This window comes from Aegilops tauschii, chromosome 3 (assembly GCF_002575655.3).
Source record: "Aegilops tauschii subsp. strangulata cultivar AL8/78 chromosome 3, Aet v6.0, whole genome shotgun sequence".
Classification (NCBI taxonomy): Eukaryota; Viridiplantae; Streptophyta; class Magnoliopsida; order Poales; family Poaceae; genus Aegilops; species Aegilops tauschii.
The window spans coordinates 522,380,042-522,400,506 of record NC_053037.3 but is presented as its reverse complement, the minus strand read 5'-3'; the positions used below and the strand labels follow the sequence as shown (position 1 = coordinate 522,400,506).

General features: G+C 43.7%; 1 protein-coding gene and 1 long non-coding RNA gene across 3 annotated transcripts; both read right to left on the bottom strand.

Annotated features, from left to right (window-relative positions):
• Positions 1–492: 492 nt before the first annotated feature.
• LOC109778895 (uncharacterized) lies at positions 493–4,360 on the bottom strand. Of its 2 annotated transcripts, XR_005773569.3 has the most exons (12): positions 3,949–4,360; positions 3,326–3,786; positions 2,995–3,177; positions 2,613–2,714; positions 2,495–2,530; positions 2,311–2,406; positions 2,138–2,230; positions 1,903–2,019; positions 1,746–1,778; positions 1,622–1,672; positions 1,441–1,535; positions 493–1,340 (listed from the first exon to the last, which is right to left on the bottom strand). XR_005773569.3 is itself a non-coding variant. In XM_020337481.4 (11 exons), exons 2-11 carry the CDS (start codon positions 3,584–3,586, stop codon positions 1,302–1,304), a joined length of 1,011 nt encoding a protein of 336 aa, XP_020193070.1. In that variant the 5' UTR covers positions 3,587–3,786; positions 3,949–4,355; the 3' UTR covers positions 493–1,301. The 2 variants fall into 2 exon arrangements, 1 of the variants encoding a protein (XP_020193070.1); XM_020337481.4 differs by lacking the exon at positions 1,441–1,535 and having other exon boundaries at positions 3,949–4,355.
• Positions 4,361–5,536: 1,176 nt separating this feature from the next.
• Positions 5,537–8,327, bottom strand: LOC120976184 (uncharacterized). The gene is made up of 3 exons (XR_005771441.3): positions 7,621–8,327; positions 5,991–6,656; positions 5,537–5,897 (listed from the first exon to the last, which is right to left on the bottom strand). It is a non-coding gene; the product is annotated as an uncharacterized lncRNA (long non-coding RNA).
• Between the last annotated feature and the right edge of the window lie 12,138 nt (positions 8,328–20,465).

The window sequence follows — 20,465 nt, the reverse complement described above, 5'->3', positions numbered from 1 at the left end:
CCCTTCCGTTTGTCCATGGACACCGCGGGCAGGAGTGGCTCGATCCCATTTGCTCGCCCGCGCAACCGCACCTTCCATAACAGGAAGATAGAACTATTCAATAGCCTAGAATAAATTACTGATGTCCAGGTCATTCAGCAATACATTACTAGTACACGAAAAACCATGGTCACCAAAACCATTTAAGCTTGTTCGAAGGGACAACAACCAATGTCATTAAACAACAAAATTATGTGCAAAAATAAACAACAAAACATTATGTTTCACAGCTAAGATTCATTCTACTGATCAGTAAACTTGCGCATGGGATAGAGGAAGCAGTTTGTGTGTGACTGCCAGAGTGGCTAGAGGCGTGCGTGCTTTACTTGGTGAAAAGATTGCCATATTGCAAATGACTTATTGCAGTTCTTACTTTCAAATGTAGAAATCATGATTGCAATTGTTGAAATCACATTGTATAAAAAAACAAAATTAGCTGCCATAGAACTAGAACACTCTAGCATTTATGTACAAGTCAAAGCAGTAGTACAGTTATACAGTACATGGCAAACAAAATATTGACCTTAAACGGTGGTACTGTTATTCAAGAGTGGTTAAGTGCTTGCTTAAAGAACAATCAAGAAAACAATAATCTCCCTTTCCTCTATTGAGAACACGACACTCTTTCATCACATGGATTCATCACGCAGTACAGCAGTAGCAAGAGGCCAAATTCAGGCCACTGCCAGAAAGATAGCTGACTATATCTCAATCTTGGCCCCATTTTAGAACGCAGGAATTTATACATACATTATATCTGATGATTCCACTAGAACGCGCGCAAAAATGTGTATATATTACTAGGATTAGGACGCACCAAATCTGACCTCCATCGATGGGCTGTGGAGTAGGCTATGACTCCACTTACATTACATCCACAAATAGCAGACATGGGACACTGCTATATTGCTATGTTGTACTAGTGAACATAAGACAAGATCATCACAAACCGCAATGTTGACAAGATCAGTACCTTAGAGCCCATGTGGGAGGTCAAGTAGTGAAGTAGTCAATCTGCTCCAGAGAAGCCAAGGTGAATTGGACTCTGGCACTCACCGGCAGAAAGACGAATACATCTGCTCCAAAGTGTATGGCCTGGATACATGGAGCGCATAGATAGAGGTGATGACATCACAAAGGAACCAGGAGCTCATGCGACAGAGCACAGGGTGGAATCAGCAGGTTCAGCACCAGCACCAGCACCATGGGCCATTCTTTATTCATGGCATAGCTTCCCTCGGCTCACTATCGCAGCCTTCCCATCACCATGGTTTTTCCTGCCTTGTGCAGTGACCTCTAGGCTGCTCATTATAGGCAAAATTATACAAGAAATTTCAGAAAGTGCATTATTATCGTATTACATAGACATGAAAATAGTAGCATAGTCAAGTCCGTTCATACTTTTCAAACCTATACGTGCTGCGATTTCCAATTTCTTTCTGGTGTAATCCAAATAGTTCTTCCGTTTCTCAACTTGAAAGTAATATTGGCATCCACTTGAAAATATAGCCAATTGGAGGCAGATCAAGATCACAAAGAAACACCTCCTAACTACAGTACAAAACTAGCAAGATCAACTAACCATTTTCTCAACGGCCTCTATGATCAAGGGATGAGCTTCGTCTTCTGAGAACTAAATATAGAGCAGTGTTAAATCAATGTAAATGATTCTAAACAGGCATGGATCTCACACAAAGCATGCTTACCCCCTCATCAATGCCAGCCACGTAGGTATCATACTGGAAAAAGAAATAAACAGAACAATTAGTGAAACGAAATTATTAAATGGAAATATGAAACCATAGGAGAAGTAATTAGCTGAAGAAGTCAATTCAACATTATCGTTGACGATGATGAACCTACACAAGAATTTATCCAACTGGGGCCTGGATAGCTATCGAGTGCTAATTTGATGTCAGGCCTGCGGAAGGGGAAAATGTTCTCTTCATACAATTGCTTCAAAGCGTCACCGAAGTTCATCTAAGCAATGTCAAGGCGAGTGGATATCAATATCAACGAGCATACAAAGCTGGGACAATGGAAAGAGCACCATAAGTTTTATTATTATTAATTGTGAAGATTGGCCGGAAAATATAACCTTATTCCTAGCAACCCGTTTCCATATCTCAAGATAGACACCGTCCAAGTCCTTCCGGTGGTTAAAGTCAAACCGAAGGCTATATAGATGCTCCTGAAATTGGAAACAGAATTGTGAAATACCATCCCCACTTATTTCAGCAACCAAATTAATAGATGGGAGAAGCGCATTACACGTAAGGCAGAGACAACTGAGCGTCCGGAAATATTCGGAAACCGCATCGCAATCCTCAGTGTTTGAAGAAAAGCCTCTAGCTCGTTTCTCAGCCGCTTCACAACAAAATTAAATGGTTACCATGCTCATGTGTGACTACAGCACAGTGTAGTTAGATCAAATGCAAGAGGTTTTGAGGAGTACCTGATCGCCGAAGAGTGCTGCTTCGTCGTCAATCCACTGTCACATGGAAAAGGGAATATTATCAGACCAACTTAGTATGACAAATACAATGGTTTACACTTTACTGCATCATGCCTACCTTAATTTGCTCCGCCATCTGCTCACGGAACTGGACATACTCTACATCTCCCTGGTAGGTATGATAATACAGGCGGTATTGCTTCAAATCTCCATACATACCCTGCAGAAAGGAAATGTCACTTGGGCTGCTGCTAGTACTGGAGCACATAAAGAAACATGGGCACTTGCTGAGTTAATCATGACTATGATAAAAGGACATTAACAGTTTCCTTTATAAGGAGTATCATAACATTCAACCAGACGAAGGCAAATTCCATCCCCAACCTTGGAGTAGTTAGTAGAACAGAATGCACATTAACTGGTTGTGGGAACAAGTTTGATAATGTCAGCACGGATGAAAGTTAGACTAATTGGCATGGAGGAATCAATCGTTGACCTACATGATCACGAAGCACTAGCCGCTGGTAGTCTTCCAAGCCGGCAAGCTTGCATTGTTCAGGATGGAAGTACCATTCAGGATTGTCTTTGGCGCGCTGGAGGAAATTTATTTCATAAGCATCCAGACAACGCTCCAATTCCTTGCTCAGTTGTGCATTATCTGGTTCCTCTCCGGGCGAGGGTAACTGCAGTAGAAGAACGGTCCGTAAATGAACACAAATGCAAAGGCGGAGACATCATCAGACGACGAAAATACACACACATGACGAACCAAGCAGGCAATATATATCATGAAAACTGTAAAGGCTGGCCATGATAAGTGATGGCTGGTACCTCATGGGCTTGGATGTAGTACCGGGAGAGCCGGCGGTAGACCTCAACCTGCTGCCTTTCATCGCATATAGAACGATAATACGGTACCTTGTTCAGCTTACATTTGAGAGGACTGATCTGAACATGGAGGTTTTCAATTTCCTCTGCCTCTGCCCCCTGTCTCTCGTTTGTGGGCAGTTGGAAACTTCTCTTCCAAGGAGGAATTGATTTCTCCATTGTCGGATTTGCGTCGACGCAATTGTCCACTATGCTGTGATCCATGGGAGGGTCGATTTCGTTGGCGGGCTCAACGATATCTGCCTTGTTTATGCTGACATCCCCGGCTCGGTGAGCGTTGCTGCCCCCTTCGCTAGCACTAGCAGTAGCAGGGTGGCAGGATTGCGTTGTTGAGACCTTGATAATAATCTAACCAGCGAAGAATCGTGGAGATTACTTCCTAAATATTTGTCTTCAGCAAATGACTACATACGAAGTAAAATGAGTGAATCTACACTCTAAAATGTGTCTATATACATTCGTATGTGGTAGTCCATTTGAAATCTTTAAAAAGTCAAATATTTAGGAACGGAGGTTTCGCTCATGGACCCAAAGCCAAAAAGAGGGAGAGAGGCGGAGGGCGTTACCTTGCCGTGCGTGCGGTCGTGGGAGGCTCCGGGGAGGCGCGCCAGCGCGTTCGGGGAAGAGGAGGATTCGCGGCGCGGCGTGTTGGCCGGCGAAGGGGCGACTGACCGGTGACCGGAGATGGGGCGGGCGGCGGCAGCAGCGGCGGGGTGTAGGGCCTAGGGATGACTGTGTGCTGCTCGATCGTCGGGCGAGAAATTGTAAAGGAAAATTTCACGAACCGCTACGTGGCAGAATCGTCCTAGATCTACTGGAGTCCGTAGTCGTTTCGTCCGTTTCGTTCGACCTCCCATCTCCACCGAGACAAGACAGGAGAGGCGCTGGAGCATCTGGCATGGACGCAGCGGAGCGCGTGGCTCTGTGGCGGCTGCTAGTTCGTGCGGAGGCTGAATCACCGTGCACAGCGGTCAAGAGATTATTGATTTGGAAATACTCTCTCCGTTCCACAACGTAGCGAGTATATAGTTTTTTTTAAATCAAGTTTTATAAACTTTGACCAAGTATGAAAACTAGTCGAACGCCCGTGCGTTGCCACGGGATAAAAAAATATTTGTAGAAAAAATGCTTTAACAAGAAAAAAATAATGTTAACCCATCCCTATTTACAAGAAGATACTTATTCTCCTACATAGTTCCACACATGCCATTGTAGATGGCATGATTCTTGTAAGTTAAAAACTCCCAGAAAAAATCGCGCGTGAAAAGAAACAAGTTAAAATGTCCTTTTACAGTTCAATTCCCTTCATAATCTCACAATCAATGCGAGAACATATGTGCAAGTCCTTAATGTTCTTTTACCGGTTAGAGACCCATAATTTTGATCGGAGCCCTTGCTCTTTTCTTTTTGAGTTGGGGCCCTTGCTTTTAGTAGCCAAGCCTCATGGCCGAGACTGCTTGGGGTAAAGACATATAGCTTACTTTGCATTTCTGAATGTTGGGGAAATTAATCATTGTTTATTATTTGAGATTAACAAGTCATCTATTAAGAGTTTTGCAATCGTGAATGATGGGCATTGTTACCACCTAGCATATTCTTCCACCTAAACTGTTGTCCTCCAGAAATTATTATGAACAAATCATAAAAGAATATATCTGCAGACAGACAGTAATGCAAGTACCATCAAAATGGAACAATTAAGGATATGAACAAATGCCTTGTGTTAACTATTCAAAAATTGCAAAGGATTATATACAATTCGCAAATAGTAGTTATTCTGAAAATTAAGTCGACTGAATTTTATTTCTCTATAGGAAAGACATTTACATATAGAGATGAAAATGCCGCCGAAGACTGCCATCACCTCACAAGCTATATGGATTTGAATCATCCACCGGGTCAAAGAAACTGCCATCGGCAAATAGAAAAATTCACAGAACTACCTACTTGATAACAATACAAAAATAATATTGGAACACTTTAACACAAAGCCACACAGATCATGAGTGCATTCACATCAGTAATAAAAATTACTTAAAGCATGATCATAGTTACAGCATGAACAAGAAATGTTGTCGTATCAATTAGAAGAAGAGTCGTTACACAACCAAGAGCCATGTGTGTAACACTTAAAATCAATATAGTACATGTATATGAAATCCAATCCATATTACAATACATCATAGCATCTATACACAAGCAAGGAAGTGAAAGAGAAGTCCATACTTGTCAGGAACAGAGAAGCGACGAACGGTAAAGGCAGAGACGCAGAGGTTATGAGGGTATATGTGACGCCAAGGTGCATGAGAGGAATACCATGATATTTGCTTTAACTTGCAGATCTCCCATCCACTTTTGTGTACGACAGCCAAGGCATCAAGAACGAAAAACATGCATTCCCGGCGTCTCCCATCTGGTCGCTGCACCGTCGTTCACCTTGCTCCAGTAAATCTCTCCTCCCATGGCTCACATTTTCTTCAGCCCGTCCTTAGTCTATGTAGTACCAGATCAATGGCTTCCCAAAGAGTATACAACAAAACCATCAGTTAACTACTTTACATTGGTAAAGAAATATAACCATTGGAAACTCAATGTATTGGCGGCGTACCTTCATGAGGTAGGCACATGAGAGGCCTGATATGGCGAAGAACATGTGCCATTGACACCTTTGACACAACCATCTCCGTCCAAAAGGGGCAACATCGACATGGAAACCCGTGAAGTAGCATTAAGAAGCTAGCATTCTTCGCTCCGGCCTTTTGTCAAACATTTAAATTATGAACAATGACAATTTCATCTCATAGTCAATATCTGCAATTTTAAAATGTGGAAAAGAAAGAAAAAGAGAGAGAATCACTTACATAACATCATGCAAACATGGGTAAATAATCATTAGCTACAAAATTTTGATCATTGACAAAACTGTGAAGCTTTCTTTAACGCTTTCTCTCTAGCCTTTCAGAGAAAAAGAAGGATAATGAAAAGCCAATATGAGCCTTCAAATCACACATCAATTTCTAACTAATACATGAAATGCTAAGCATTTAAATCCTCTGGTATATGTAACTAATTATTTATTATTAAGTAACATCAGACTGTAAAGATGGTTCTAGGGTTATTCTTGCAGTTCTGCATTATAGAAACTTATCTCACAAATACAGAACTTCCCTTGTACAGCAGTCAGTTTATATGTTGGGTAGATATCCAAACCCAAAAATTGAAGCCAACACACAAGGATTTACTCCAACTTCCTCCCGTAATCCTGAAGCAGTCACTGAACAATGCAACATGAGCATCCCACGAAGGACAATCAAATTCTATTTTTTTTTCAAAAATTAAAACATGGTAAAACCACACAAAATATTAGTTCTAGTTATGTTCCTATCATACACAAATTAACGATGATAGGAGTCCCCCGATGATTGAGCTCTTTTATATACGGGGATAGGAGGAGGCTTGACCCAGGTTCTTTAACCCTCTTCACCGGCCCAAAACTTGAGCTCAATCATCGTTAAGCCAACATTTATGGTAACGAAGATGACATCCACACCTTCTGCGAAGCCAACCCCATGTGCTCCATTGCTGTCGCATGGATTGGCCATGTACATGCTTTTCTCCAAGTCAATGACCATACATTGTACCCATTTTGCAGCTCTCTTCACCTTCCTTAACCAGAGATGCAATCCTTAACGCCAGCAAGCCCCAGTGTAACTGTCCTCTTTGTGGCTTTGCCATCGACAACTCCAGACGTTAGGGACAAAGGCCCCTGTCCGCGTATCCACCTCAAATCAAACGGGCAATTATTTAAGCATCTCGTTTCAGCATGGCTCCATGTATACATCGTGCGTTGCTGCTACTTAAGAATTATTATTATTCTAATATTCAGATAATCAGAAGTTGCACATCCATCAGCCGGATACACCACAGAATGTAGATGACCTATGCTAATTTGTTAGCATCCAGTATACATGTCATTTTTTCCCAAAGGAATTATGCGTCTTCTTTGCCTACAGCCGGACCATATACTAAATAAATATTGGATAATCAATTAAATCATTCTTTTAGACACCTGAGGTATACTAAAGCACAGTTGCTAACTGGGAATAATATCCTGCAAGCGACACACAGAACTGTTGATAATGAAATTAAATATCCTGTGTTATTGCAAAACATGGTAGTAGAAAGAGCGGCTCATGAAGTAATTGATACTTCAATAAATTTATATGTAGGAGACCTACCCAAAACATGATATCCAGAAGGTAGCTGACTGGGTTGGCATTTTCCCTGGCATAAATACAAAGAAATATGAGGCGATCTGATTGAAGGAGCTCTATACATTGAGGCCAACTACAAAGTGGGCGGTCTCCCAGACGAGGCAGCTGGTGGAGAGAGCGGTACCCAGTCGAGCATGGACTCCTGCACGAGTAACCGGCGGGGACGGGGTGGTACCCGATGCCGCGAACGTCCTCCGTGCTTGTCTTCCGACGTGTAGTCCATGGTGCCCGTTCCCTTCCCTGCCGCCGGCTCCTCCTCGCTACGGATCACCAGCGGAGGCCTCGGGAATTGTGGGGAGCCCCGGATCTGAGCGCCCAGAGAAGCGGTGGTGCGCAGGACGACATCGCGGGGGCGCGGGGAGAGGAGGCTGTGGGGAGGCCGGGAGGGCACGGCTGATGAGGCGCCGGTGCGAATCGTGGTGTGGCGTCCTCGAGGCGGAGCAGCATCAGGAGGAGGTCGCGGCGGCCGTCGGGGCCATCACGAGGAAATTTTGGGCTGTTTTTCTTTCGTGCTGTGTGAGGGACGTGGGATAGTCTTGCAGGTTGGAGAAGGACGTGGGTGACCTGCGGTTTTTCTAGTGCCCCAGCTAATTCGGGAGTTGCGTGCGGGTATGAATCTACGAGAGGAGGTCAAAGTGAACCGGTCGGTTCCTCGTTTACTCGCCGCTGGTTTTGGGAGGGTAATTGGAAAAAAGCGGGACGTGGGAGCGGGAGGACGTGGGTGCCTGCGGGGGAGGTATCGATAACCTGGGGGAGGAGGTCGAACCATCAGGTTCGATTCTCTTTAACAGTAGAGATTTATATGCACTACATTATAGAATGGAGTAGTCATTGCCAAACGTTCGTCAGTGAGAACTGCTAGCCCTAACTGCCACCTGAGCTTTTCATACTACTCCCTTTTTCTGGTTTATATGGCTTAATTTGAAATTTTCTTCTACCAAGATAGATGATGAGTGATGGAACAAATTCTATTGTTTGCAAAAGCACTTAATTAATATGCTCTTTTTTATGCATTGATTACAACGAATGCATGCATGCATGACCACTGAATGTCCAAGAACTTTATGCATTGTAGGTGAGTTTTCTCTTATCATTGCATGCAGTGATTTAATACATCTCGGAATCTGAGTATGTGATGGTTAATACTAGACTTGAAACTTGTAAAATAGAAAAACTAATTTTTTGAGATAAGCCTTATAAATCAGAAAGGAGGGAGAGCGTTTTATTTTTCTTGGCAAAGACTAGAACATCTTTTCAAAATGCACAAGCATATATCTAGACGCGTGTAACATTTTATCTTGAAATATTTGATTTTTTTAAATACATGAGACAGTTTTGGGTAAAATGATTTAAATATGTTATAAAGGTAAGTATAAAGCACCTCAAACATAGAATAGAAGGTTATACTGCCGCTATAAGAAGTCACCGGCACATTGCTGTCGCCACTCCCTGATCGAAGCTGGCTTGACCTTGTCGATGGTATTTGGAGAAGTCTTTGTGCACGTGCTCCTAAGAATCAGCGTCCGAAAGCCACAGTTTGTCGTCATTGAACCCTTTAATTGATCTAAAGTGTCTTAAACCAGATGTGTGTAAACATATTATATTACGGAGTAGTATAATTAATTCTCAAGGGGTGAAGTGCTTAAACTCTGATTATTGGTTTGTCCATCAACCGTGTTAAATTCATTGGCTATTTTTTTTTCTTACATTATTTTTAGACAAGTTTTTTTTAGGGAAACAAAGCAGCCGCACATAGAACTCCTCCCCAAAGCTGGCCACCTGGGTCGTGCCTGCCAGGCCGGCCCGCTAGCACGCTTGGCACTGGCCCGCCATGGGCCAGGCACGGCGCGGGCTAAACGGACGGCCCGCGGCACGCAAATGGAAGTGTTTGATGCTCGTCTCCACGCTTTCAGAAAGAAAAAAAGGACACACGAGTCTTTTGCTTTTTCCCTCACGTTAGGGTTCCTCTCCTCTCGGTGGCGACTCCCAGCCGCCGTAGAGATTCATCTTCCCTACCCCAGATTCTCCGTGATCCCTCGACTCGGATCGATCAAGGGGCGGTCCCTGGACTGCTACCCGATCTTGGTTAGGGGTCTGTGGAGAGGAAGGGAGTCTAGGGTTTCGACAAACAAGCCCGTTGGAGAGTTCTTCGGGCTAGGGAACGAACATGGCGAGCGAAGCTTCTGGATCGGGCACTCACGAGGATCTGGAGGCGATGATGAAGGAATTGGGTCTCTCGGAGGAGGACCTAGAGGACGTTGTTGTTGATCAAAAAGCTGTACCGCCGGAGGCAACGCGGTGGATGGCGATTGCTAGAGTTCACAATGAAAAGCCCTATAGCCAATTCTAGTTCTACAAGAACATGAGGGCCGCTTGGGATCTGGCGCAGAAGGTGACCATCCGACCACTCGAGGACAATTTATACACTCTGCAGTTTTCTTGCCTCGGTGATTGGGAGCGCGTGATGGAGGATGGACCGTGGGCTTTCCGCGGAGATGCAGTGATTCTGGCGGAGTACGACGGGTTCACCAAACCGTCAACGATCAAACTGGACAAGCTAGCTATATGGGCACAGATTCATGATTTCCCGGACGGCTATGTGTCGCAGATTCCAGCTTTGGCAGCAAAGATAGGTGATCTGGTGTACGCGGAGCCAGCATCTCATGATTTTGAAGGTAACTTTTTCAGGGTCCGAGTCAACATAGATGTCAACAAACCACTGAAGAATGCGGTCTCGCTCAAGATTGATGATAAAAGGCTGCTGTTCCGTGTCAAATATGAACGCCTCCCAGATTGGTGTGCGGTATGCGGCAGGCTTGGGCATCTGTACAAAGAACACGGCGACGGAGTTCACCCCCCATCGGCGCTGGTGTTCAAGAACTTGAAGGCCTCTTGGTTCCGCGGAGCGGGTCCTGGACCCGGTGGGGCCAAGAACAAAAGAAACACAGCAGGGAGTCGACGGTCAGTTGCTGAGGAAAGACCGGCCTTTCCCAAGCTTCGGTCCTGTCTACAGGCGTGCATACTTCTGCACCCTCGGCTCACCCAGGCGACGGGATTCTGCTGCTGCCGCCGCCACAGACACCCGTGAGCCCACCACCCAAGCAGGACCCCAACAGGGTGAAGACAGTTGCACAAGATCAGAACGGCCAAGGCAAGGGAAACAATGCAAAGGATAATGCTCTGTGCTGTGCAGTTCTTAATAGCTTTTACCTCTCTCAGCTTATGATTACTTATATTTATTTTGAAGAAAACTTCTCGTCCTTGGTTATGCCGATCTGGTGGCGCGTTTGTCGGGAGAGAAACTACAATCATAAAGCTGCAGATTTCATGTGCGCCTGTGATAGAATCTTCCTGGACGATCTTCAAGCTTTGCTCTATTGGCGAGATGTATTTTTGTATCCTGTTCCATCTGTATATGTTGTGCAGGTCAGATATTCTCTCTCTCCCTCTCTCTCTCTCTCTCTCTCTCTCTCTCCCTCCCTCCCTCCCTCTGTCTCTCTTTGCTAAACGGCACTGACTGTATTTGTAGTGTACCGTGTGCGTGCAAGCTGCCAAGCCAAACAAAAGGGAAACAAGGTCATGTGATTTCGTCTCGGATTCGTAATCGAGCCGGAGACCCAGTCGGGTTCGGCTCGGCACCCTGTTTTTTTCTGCTGTTATAAAGCAACAAAGCGACCACGAACCCCCGCCGTGCATCGCTCAAACGCAACCATAACATACCCCAGAGACACAGCGATCGGCAGAGCAAGCAAGCACACCGTCGCATCGACGCGGGCAGCAACGCCGGCAGGCCAGCCGAAGCGCGCGACCAGGTAGCAGTATCGAAGACCGATCGACGGAAAAGGCGTCGATCGACCGACCGGAGCTGGGCGCGTTCGTGGCCATGGACCGCCTGAGAAGTCATGACGAGAAGGCACCGCCGGCGGGGACGAAGCGCGAGCTCCCGGACCTGGAGTCGCGCACTGCCCCTGCCCTCAGGTCGCTGCTCAGCTCGGTATATGGCAGACGCCAGGAGTTCGCTGAGGGGTCTCAGGCGGCAATCGCGTTGGCGGAACAGTTGATCCGGGAGATCGACGAGGCCCTGGCAAAGCAGGGCGGCGACACGGAGCAAGATTGCAGCACAAAACATTGAGCTGAAGATTGGAGTACCGATGTGAGCAATCATGGTGTTACTTTGAGAATTCATCTCTGAGAATATGTAAAAGGATAATGAGCATGGTCCAGAATATATAGGGTGGGCTTGCCCTTCGGTGTATGACCTATGCTTGCATGCTTGTTGGTGGTCTCCTTGTTAGTTCTTGCTTGGGTTGCTACTACTACACGTTGCCTAGGTCATCATGAGTTGCCGGCGCATGTTCCGGGATCCTTTCGTCGCTCCTCGTTGTTTAGAGCATCTTCAGATCCTGCTGCAGTTGATGATGCATCTGTGGGTCTCGGATCTCCTGACACATACTGAGATAGATAGTCCAGATTGCCGGTAGCTGGTGATTAACTTTGGCTAGAGGACCTTGCCTGTAGTATGGTTCAGTATCAAACACTGGCTCTTCCTGCTCGCTCTCGATGATCATGTTGTGCAAGATGACACAGCAAGTCATGATCTCCCACATTTGATCTTTCGACCAAGTCTGAGAAGGGTACCGGACAACAGCAAATCGAGATTGAAGCACACCAAATGCCCGCTCGACATCCTTCCTGCAAGCCTCCTGCACCTTGGCAAAGTGGGACTTCTTGCCTCCTGGCACAGCGTTTGAGATAGTCTTCACAAATGTAGACCATCTTGGATAGATGCCATCAGCTAGGTAGTACCCCTTATTGTAGTGCTGCCCATTGACCTCGAAGTTCACCGGCGGAGAATGACCTTCAACAAACTTGGCAAAGACAGGGGAGCACTGCAGCACGTTGATGTCATTGTGAGTTCCTGGCATACCAAAGAAGGAGTGCCAAATCCAGAGGTCATGTGTGGCCACCGCCTCAAGTACCACACTACAACCGCCTTTGGCGCCTTTGTACATCCCCTGCCAAGTAAATGGGCAGTTCTTCCATTTCCAATGCATGCAGTCGATGCTTCCAAGTATCCCAGGAAATCCTCTTGTTGCATTCTGTGCTAGGATCCGAGAAGTGTCTTCCGCATTGGGTGTTTGCAAGTATTGCGGTCCAAACACTGCCACCACTGCCCGACAGAACTTGTAGAAACACTCAATGGTGGTGGACTCGGCCATGCACCCATAGTCGTCGAGTGAATCATCGGGAGCTCCGTATGCAAGCATCCTCATCGCTGTCGTGCACTTATGGATTGAGATGAATCCAAGTTTGCCGGTGCAATCCTTCTTGCACTTGAAGTAGTTGTCGAACTCCCGGATGGAATTCACAATCCTGAGGAAAAGCTTTCGGCTCATCTGATAATGACGCCGAAATACTTTGTCGCCGTGCAGTGGAGCGTCGGCGAAGTAGTCAGAGTAGAGCATGCAGTAGCCTTCGAGACGATGCCGGTTCTTTGCTTTGATCCGCCCCGGCGCCGAGCCACCTCGCCGCGGCTTTTCATTGCTCGCCAGCAGGCTGGCGAGGGCGGCGAGGACCATGAGATGTTCCTCTTGCTAGACGTCGGCCTCGGCTTCCTCCGCCAGCAGCGCGGCGAGCGCCTCCTCGTCGTCTGAGTCCATTGCCGAGGCACGCAAATCGCCGAACACCTTGCGGGTGATACGTCCATTTTGCATCATGCTTTTATATCGATATTTTTGGCATTATGGGCTGTTATCACACATTATGTCACAATACTTATGCCTATTCTCTCTTATTTTACAAGGTTTACATAAGGAGGGAGAATGCCGGCAGCTGGAATTCTGGACTAGAAAAGAAGCAAATATTGGAGACCTATTCTACACAACTCCAAAAGTCCTGAAACTCCACGAAAGTTATTTTTAGAAATAATAAAAAATACCGAGCGGAAGAAATACCAGAGGGGGCCCACACCCTGGCCACGAGGGTGGGGGCGTGCCCTACCCCCCTGGGCGCGGCCCCCTGCCTCGTGGGCCCCCTGTTGGCCCCCCGGTGCTCATCTTCTGCTATATGAAGTCTTTCGTCCGAAGAAAAATCATAAGCAAGCTTTCGGGACGAGACTCCGCCGCCACGAGGCGGAACCTTGGCGGAACCAATCTAGGGCTCCGGGAGAGATGTTCTGCCAGAGACACTTCCCTCCGGGAGGGGGAAATCATCGTCATCGTCATCACCAACGCTCCTCTCATCAGGAGAGGGCCAATTTCCATCAACATCTTCACCAGCACCATCTCCTCTCAAACCCTAGTTCATCTCTTGTATCCAATTCTTGTCTCCAAGTCTGAGATTGGTACCTGTAGGTTGCTAGTAGTGTTGATTACTCCTTGTAGTTGATGCTAGTTGGTTTATTTGGTGGAAGATCATATGTTCAGATCCTTTATGCATATTAATACTCCTCTGATTATGAACATGAATATGCTTTGTGAGTAGTTACGTTTGTTCCTGAGGACATGGGAGAAGTCTTGCTATTAGTAGTCATGTGAATTTGGTATTCGTTCGATATTTTGATGAGATGTATGTTGTCTCTCCTCTAGTGGTGTTATGTGAACGTCGACTACATGACACTTCACCATTATTTGGGCCTAGAGGAAGGCATTGGGAAGTAATAAGTAGATGATGGGTTGCTAGAGTGACAGAAGCTTAAACCCTAGTTTATGCGTTGCTTCGTAAGGGGCTGATTTGGATCCATATGTTTCATGCTATGGTTAAGTTTACCTTAATACTTCTTTTGTAGTTGCGGATGCTTGCAATAGGGGTTAATCATAAGTGAATGCTTGTCCAAGTAAGGACAGCACCCAAGCACCGGTCCACCCACATATCAAATTATCAAAGTACCGAATGCGAATCATATGAACGTGATGAAAACTAGCTTGACGATAATTCCCATGTGTCCTCGGGAGCGCTTTTCTCTATATAAGAGTTTGTCCAGGCTTGTCCTTTGCTACAAAAAGGATTGGGCCACCTTGCTGCACTTTATTTACTTTTATTACTTGTTACCCGTTACAAATTATCTTATCACAAAACTATCTATTACCTATAATTTCAGTGCTTGCAGAGAACACCTTGCTGAAAACCGCTTATCATTTCCTTCTGCTCCTCGTTGGGTTCGACACTCTTACTTATCGAAAGGACTACGATAGATCCCCTATACTTGTGGGTCATCAAGACTCTTTTCTGGCGCCGTTGCCGGGGAGTGAAGCTCCTTTGGTAGGTGGAATTTGGTAAGGAAAAATTTATATAGTGTGCTGAAATTTACGGTCACTTGTTACTATGGAAAGTAATCCTATGAGGGGCTTGTTCGGGGTATCTTCACCCCGACCAGTAGAAGCAAAGAGTTGCTCCTCAACCTACTGAAGATGAAAATGTCTACTTTGAGATTCTTCGGGTATGATAGAAAAACTGCTAGCTAATCCTTTTGTAGGAGACAGAACAATGCATCCTGATGAGCGCCTAATTTATGTGGATGAAGTTTGTGGATTATTTAAGCTTGCAGGTGTGCCCGATGATGTTATTAAGAAGAAGGTCTTCCCTTTATCTTTGAAGGGAGATGCATTGACATGATATAGGCTATGTGATGATATGGGATCATGGAACTACAAACGATTGAAATTGGAATTTCATCAGAAGTTTTATCCTATGCATCTTGTTCATCGTGATCACAATTATATATATAATTTCTGGCCTCGCGAAGGAGAAAGCATCACTCAAGCTTGGGGGAGGCTTAAATCAATGTTATATTCATGCCCCAATCATGAGCTCCCAAGAGAAATAGTTATTCAAAAAATTTATGCTCGACTTTCTTATAATAATCGCACCATGTTCGATACTTCTTGTGCTGGCTCTTTTATGATGAAGACTATTGAATTCAAATGAGATTTATTGGAAAGAATTAAACGCAACTCTGAAGATTGGGACCTCGACGAAGGTAAGGAGTCAGGTATGACACCTAAGTTTGATTGTGTTAAATCTTTTATGGATACCGATGTTTTCCGTAAATTTAGCACTAAATATGGACTTGACTCTGAGATAGTAACTTCTTTCTGTGAATCTTTTGCTACCCATGTTGATCTCCCTAAGGAGAAGTGGTTTAAATATCATCCTCCCATAGAAGTAAAAGTAGCTGCACCTATTAAATTTGAAGAAAAGATTATCACTTATAATGATCCTATTATTCCTACTGCCTATGTTGAGAAACCACCTTTCCCTGTTAGAATAAAGGATCATGCTAAAGCTTCAACTGTGGTTCGTAAAAGCAATGTTAGAACTTATATACCTCCTGAGCAAGTTAAAGTTGAACCTAATATTGCTATTGTTAAAGATCTCTTGTCTGATAAAATTGATGGGCATGTTATTCATTTCTGTAATGAATCTGCTAGAATTGCCAAACCTTGTGCTAAAGATAAACATAGACCTGTGGTAGGCATGCCTGTTATTTCTGTTAAAATAGGAGATCATTGTTATCATGGCTTATGTGATATGGGTGCTAGTGCTAGTGCAATACCTATTGACTTATACAAAGAAATTATGCATGATATTGCACCTACTGAGTTAGAAGATATTGATGTCACAATTAAACTTGCCAATAGAGATACTGTTTCACCCATGGGAATTGTTAGAGATGTTGAAGTCTTGTGTGGGAAAACTAAATATCCTGTTGATTTTCTTGTTCTTGGTTCCCCACAAGATAGCTTTTGTCCCATTATATTTGGTAGACCCTTCTTGAACACTGTTAATGCTAGGATAGACTGCGAAAAGGATGTTGTTACTATTGGTTTAGGTGATATGTCTCATGAGTTTAATTTCTCTAAATTTCGTAGACAACACCGTGAAGAGGAATTGCCTAGTAAAGATGAAATTATTGGTCTTGCTTCTATTGCCGTACCTCCTAATGATCCTTTAGAACAATAGTTGCTAGACCATGAAAATGATATGTTTATGAATGAAAGAAGGGAAATAGATGAAGTATTCTTTAAACAGGAACCCATCATGAAACACAATTTGCCTGTTGAAATCCTAGGGGATCCTCCTCCACCCAAGGGTGATCCCGTGTTTGAGCTTAAACCCTTGCCTGATACTCTTAAATATGCTTATCTTGATGAGAAAAAGATATATCCTGTTATTATTAGTGCTAACCTTTCAGAGCATGAAGAAGAGAGATTATTGAAAACTTTGAAGAAGCACCGCGCTGCTATTGGATATACTCTTGATGATCTTAAGGGCATTAGTCCCACTCTATGCCAACACAAAATAAATTTGGAGAAAGATGCCAAACCAGTTCGTGATCACCAACGATGGCTGAATCCTAAGATGAAAGAAGTGGTAAGAAAGGAAATACTAAAGCTTCTTGAGGCAGGTATTATTTATCCCGTTGCTGATAGTCAGGGGGTAAGTCCTGTCCATTGTGTCCCTAAAAAGGGAGGTATTACCGTCGTTCCTAATGATAAAGATGAATTGACCCCGCAAAGAATTATTACCGGTTATAGGATGGTAGTTGATTTCCGCAAATTAAATAAAGCCACCAAAAAGGATCATTACCCCTTACCTTTTATTGATCAAATGCTAGAAAGATTATCCAAACATACATATTTTTGCTTTCTAGATGGTTACTCTCGTTTCTCTCAATTACCTGTGTCAGCCGATGATCAATCAAAGACCACTTTTACTTGCCCTTTCGGTACTTTTTCTTATAGATGTATGCCTTTTGGTTTATGTAATGCACCTGCTACCTTTCAAAGATGCATGATGGCTATATTCTCTGACTTTTGTGAAAAGATATGTGAGGTTTTCATGGATGATTTCTCCGTTTATGGATCCTCTTTTGATGATTGCTTGAGCAACCTTGATCGAGTTTTGCAGAGATGTGAAGAAACTAATCTTGTCTTGAACTGGGAGAAGTGCCACTTTATGGTTAATGAAGGTATTGTCTTGGGGCATAAAATTTCTGAAAGAGGTATTGAAGTTGATAAAGCCAAGGTTGATGCTATTGAAAAGATGACATGTCCCAAGGACATCAAAGGTATAGGAAGTTTCCTTGGTCATGCCGGTTTTTATAGGAGGTTCATTAAAGACTTCTCAAAAATTTCTCGGCCTCTGACTAATCTATTGCAAAAAGATATACCATTTGTCTTTGATGATGATTGTGTAGAAGCATTTGAAATACTTAAGAAAGCATTGACCTCTGCACCTATTGTTCAGCCACCTGATTGGAATTTACCTTTTGAAATCATGTGTGATGCTAGTGATTATGCTTTAGGTGTTGTTCTAGGGCAAAGAGTTGATAAGAAATTAAATGTTATTCAATATGCTAGTAAAACTCTAGACAATGCCTAGAGAAATTATTCTACTACTGAAAAAGAATTCTTAGCAGTTGTATTTGCTTGTGATAAGTTCAGACCTTATATTGTTGATTCTAAAGTAACTATTCACACTGATCATGCTGCTATTAAATATCTTATGGAAAAGAAAGATGCTAAACCTAGACTTATTAGATGGGTTCTCCTGCTACAAGAATTTGATTTGCATATTATTGATAGAAAGGGAGTTGAGAACCCTGTTGCAGATAACTTGTTTAGGTTAGAAAATTTTCTTGATGACCCACTACCTATTGATGATAGCTTTCCTGATGAACAATTAAATGTCATAAATGCTTCTCGTACTGCTCCATGGTATGCTGATTATGCTAATTACATTGTTGCTAAATTTATACCACCTAGTTTCACATACCAACAAAAGAAAAAGTTTTTCTATGATTTGAGACATTACTTTTGGGATGACCCACATCTCTATAAAGAAGGAGTAGATGGTGTTATTAGACGTTGTGTACCTGAGCATGAACAGAAACAGATCCTACGCAAGTGTCACTCCGAGGCTTATGGAGGACACCACGCTAGAGATAGAACTGCACATAAGGTATTGCAATCCGGTTTTTATTGGCCTACTCTCTTTAAGGATGCCCGTAAGTTTGTCCTATCTTGTGATGAATGTCAAAGAATTGGTAATATTAGTAGACGTCAAGAAATGCCTATGAATTATTCACTTGTTATTGAACCATTTGATGTTTGGGGCTTTGATTATATGGGACCGTTTCCTGCCTCTAATGGATATACACATATTTTAGTTGTTGTTGATTACGTTACTAAGTGGGTAGAGGCTATTCCAACTAGTTGTGATAATCATAACACCTCTATTAAGATGCTGAAAGAAGTTATTTTTCCGAGGTTTGGAGTCCCTAGATACTTAATGACTGATGGTGGTTCACATTTTATTCATGGTGCTTTCCGTAAAATGCTTGCTAAGTATGATGTTAATCATAGGATTGCATCTCCTTATCACCCACAGTCTAGTGGTCAAGTAGAATTGAGTAATAGAGAGCTCAAATTAATTTTGCAAAAGACTGTTAATAGATCTAGAAAGAATTGGTCCAAGAAACTTGATGATGCATTATGGGCCTATAGAACAGCATATAAAAATCCTATGGGTATGTCTCCGTATAAAATGGTTTATGGAAAAGCATATCACTTACCTCTCGAACTAGAACATAAGGCATATTGGGCTATTAAAGAGCTCAATTATGATTTCAAACTTGCCGGTGAGAAGAGGCTATTTGACATAAGCTCACTTGATGAATGGAGAACCCAAGCCTATGAGAATGCCAAATTGTTTAAAGAAAAAGTTAAAAGATGGCATGACAAAAGGATACACAAGCGTGAGTTTAATATAGGTGATTATGTATTGCTATACAACTCTCGTTAAAGATTTTTTGCAGGAAAACTTCTCTCTAAATGGGAAGGTCCTTACGTTATCGAGGAGGTCTATCATTCCGGTGCCATAAAAATCAACAACTTCGAAGGCACAAATCCGAAGGTGGTGAACGGTCAAAGAATTAAACATTATATCTCAGGTAATCCTATAAATGTTGAAACCAATGTTATTGAAACCGTAACCCCGGAAGAATACATAAGGGACACTTTCCGGAACGTTTCAGAGTCCGAAAAGGAATAGGTATGTGGTACGGTAAGTAAACCGACTCCAAAACAGTTCTAATGGCAATTTTTCTCCTTTTTGGAATATTTAGAAAAATAGAAAAATAAGAAGCAGTCCGGGAAGGACACGAGGGCTCCACGAGGGTGGAGGGCGCGCCCCCTGCCTCGTGGGCACCTCGTGCGCTCTCCGGACTCCGTTTTCTTACACGATACGTATCTTGGTTGGTAAAAATTTATTATATAATCTCACGAAGGTTTTGACTCCTGTATCACGCAAATATCATCTGTTTTCGTTTCGAGCTGTTGCTGCTGCAGATTAGAGCAAGATGTCTTCTCAAGAGTCAGTCGGGGAGAGCCGGGTGTCTCATCCGGCACTGAGATCAAGGACAAATAGCGACGCTGACCACTTCGGGCCAGCAACGGAGGAAGAGATGGAGGCTGATTTGAAAAGGATAGACGCCATGGAGGAGGATCAAGAAGTTACTTCTCGATTCCGAGCTGGATTCACAATGGGAGAACTACAGAGCTCAGCTATTCCAAACTCGGTTATCCCTTCCAATATTAGATTTCTTTCTTGTGAAAATATGAAGAAGAGTGTCACTTGTTCTCCCGCAGCTATGCAACACCCTTGGGTGCAAGGAGCTTTGGCCGTTACAGGAAAGCTTCGTAAGGAGATAATGGATCTCAAGCAGCAACTCAATAAGCTCGAAGAAGAGAATCGTATCCTGAGGAGTATCATTGCCAAGAATATCACACCAACACCTCCGAAGAAGG

Excerpts from the sequence above, each read along its gene's own strand:
- LOC109778895 (XM_020337481.4), bottom strand. The coding sequence starts at position 3,586 with ATGGATCACAGCATAGTGGACAATTGCGTCGACGCAAATCCGACAATG. Across the intron at positions 2,531-2,612 it reads AGATGGCGGAGCAAATTAAG|TGGATTGACGACGAAGCAGC; the intron begins GTAGGCATGATG and ends TCCATGTGACAG. Across the intron at positions 2,407-2,494 it reads CAGCACTCTTCGGCGATCAG|CGGCTGAGAAACGAGCTAGA; the intron begins GTACTCCTCAAA and ends TTTGTTGTGAAG.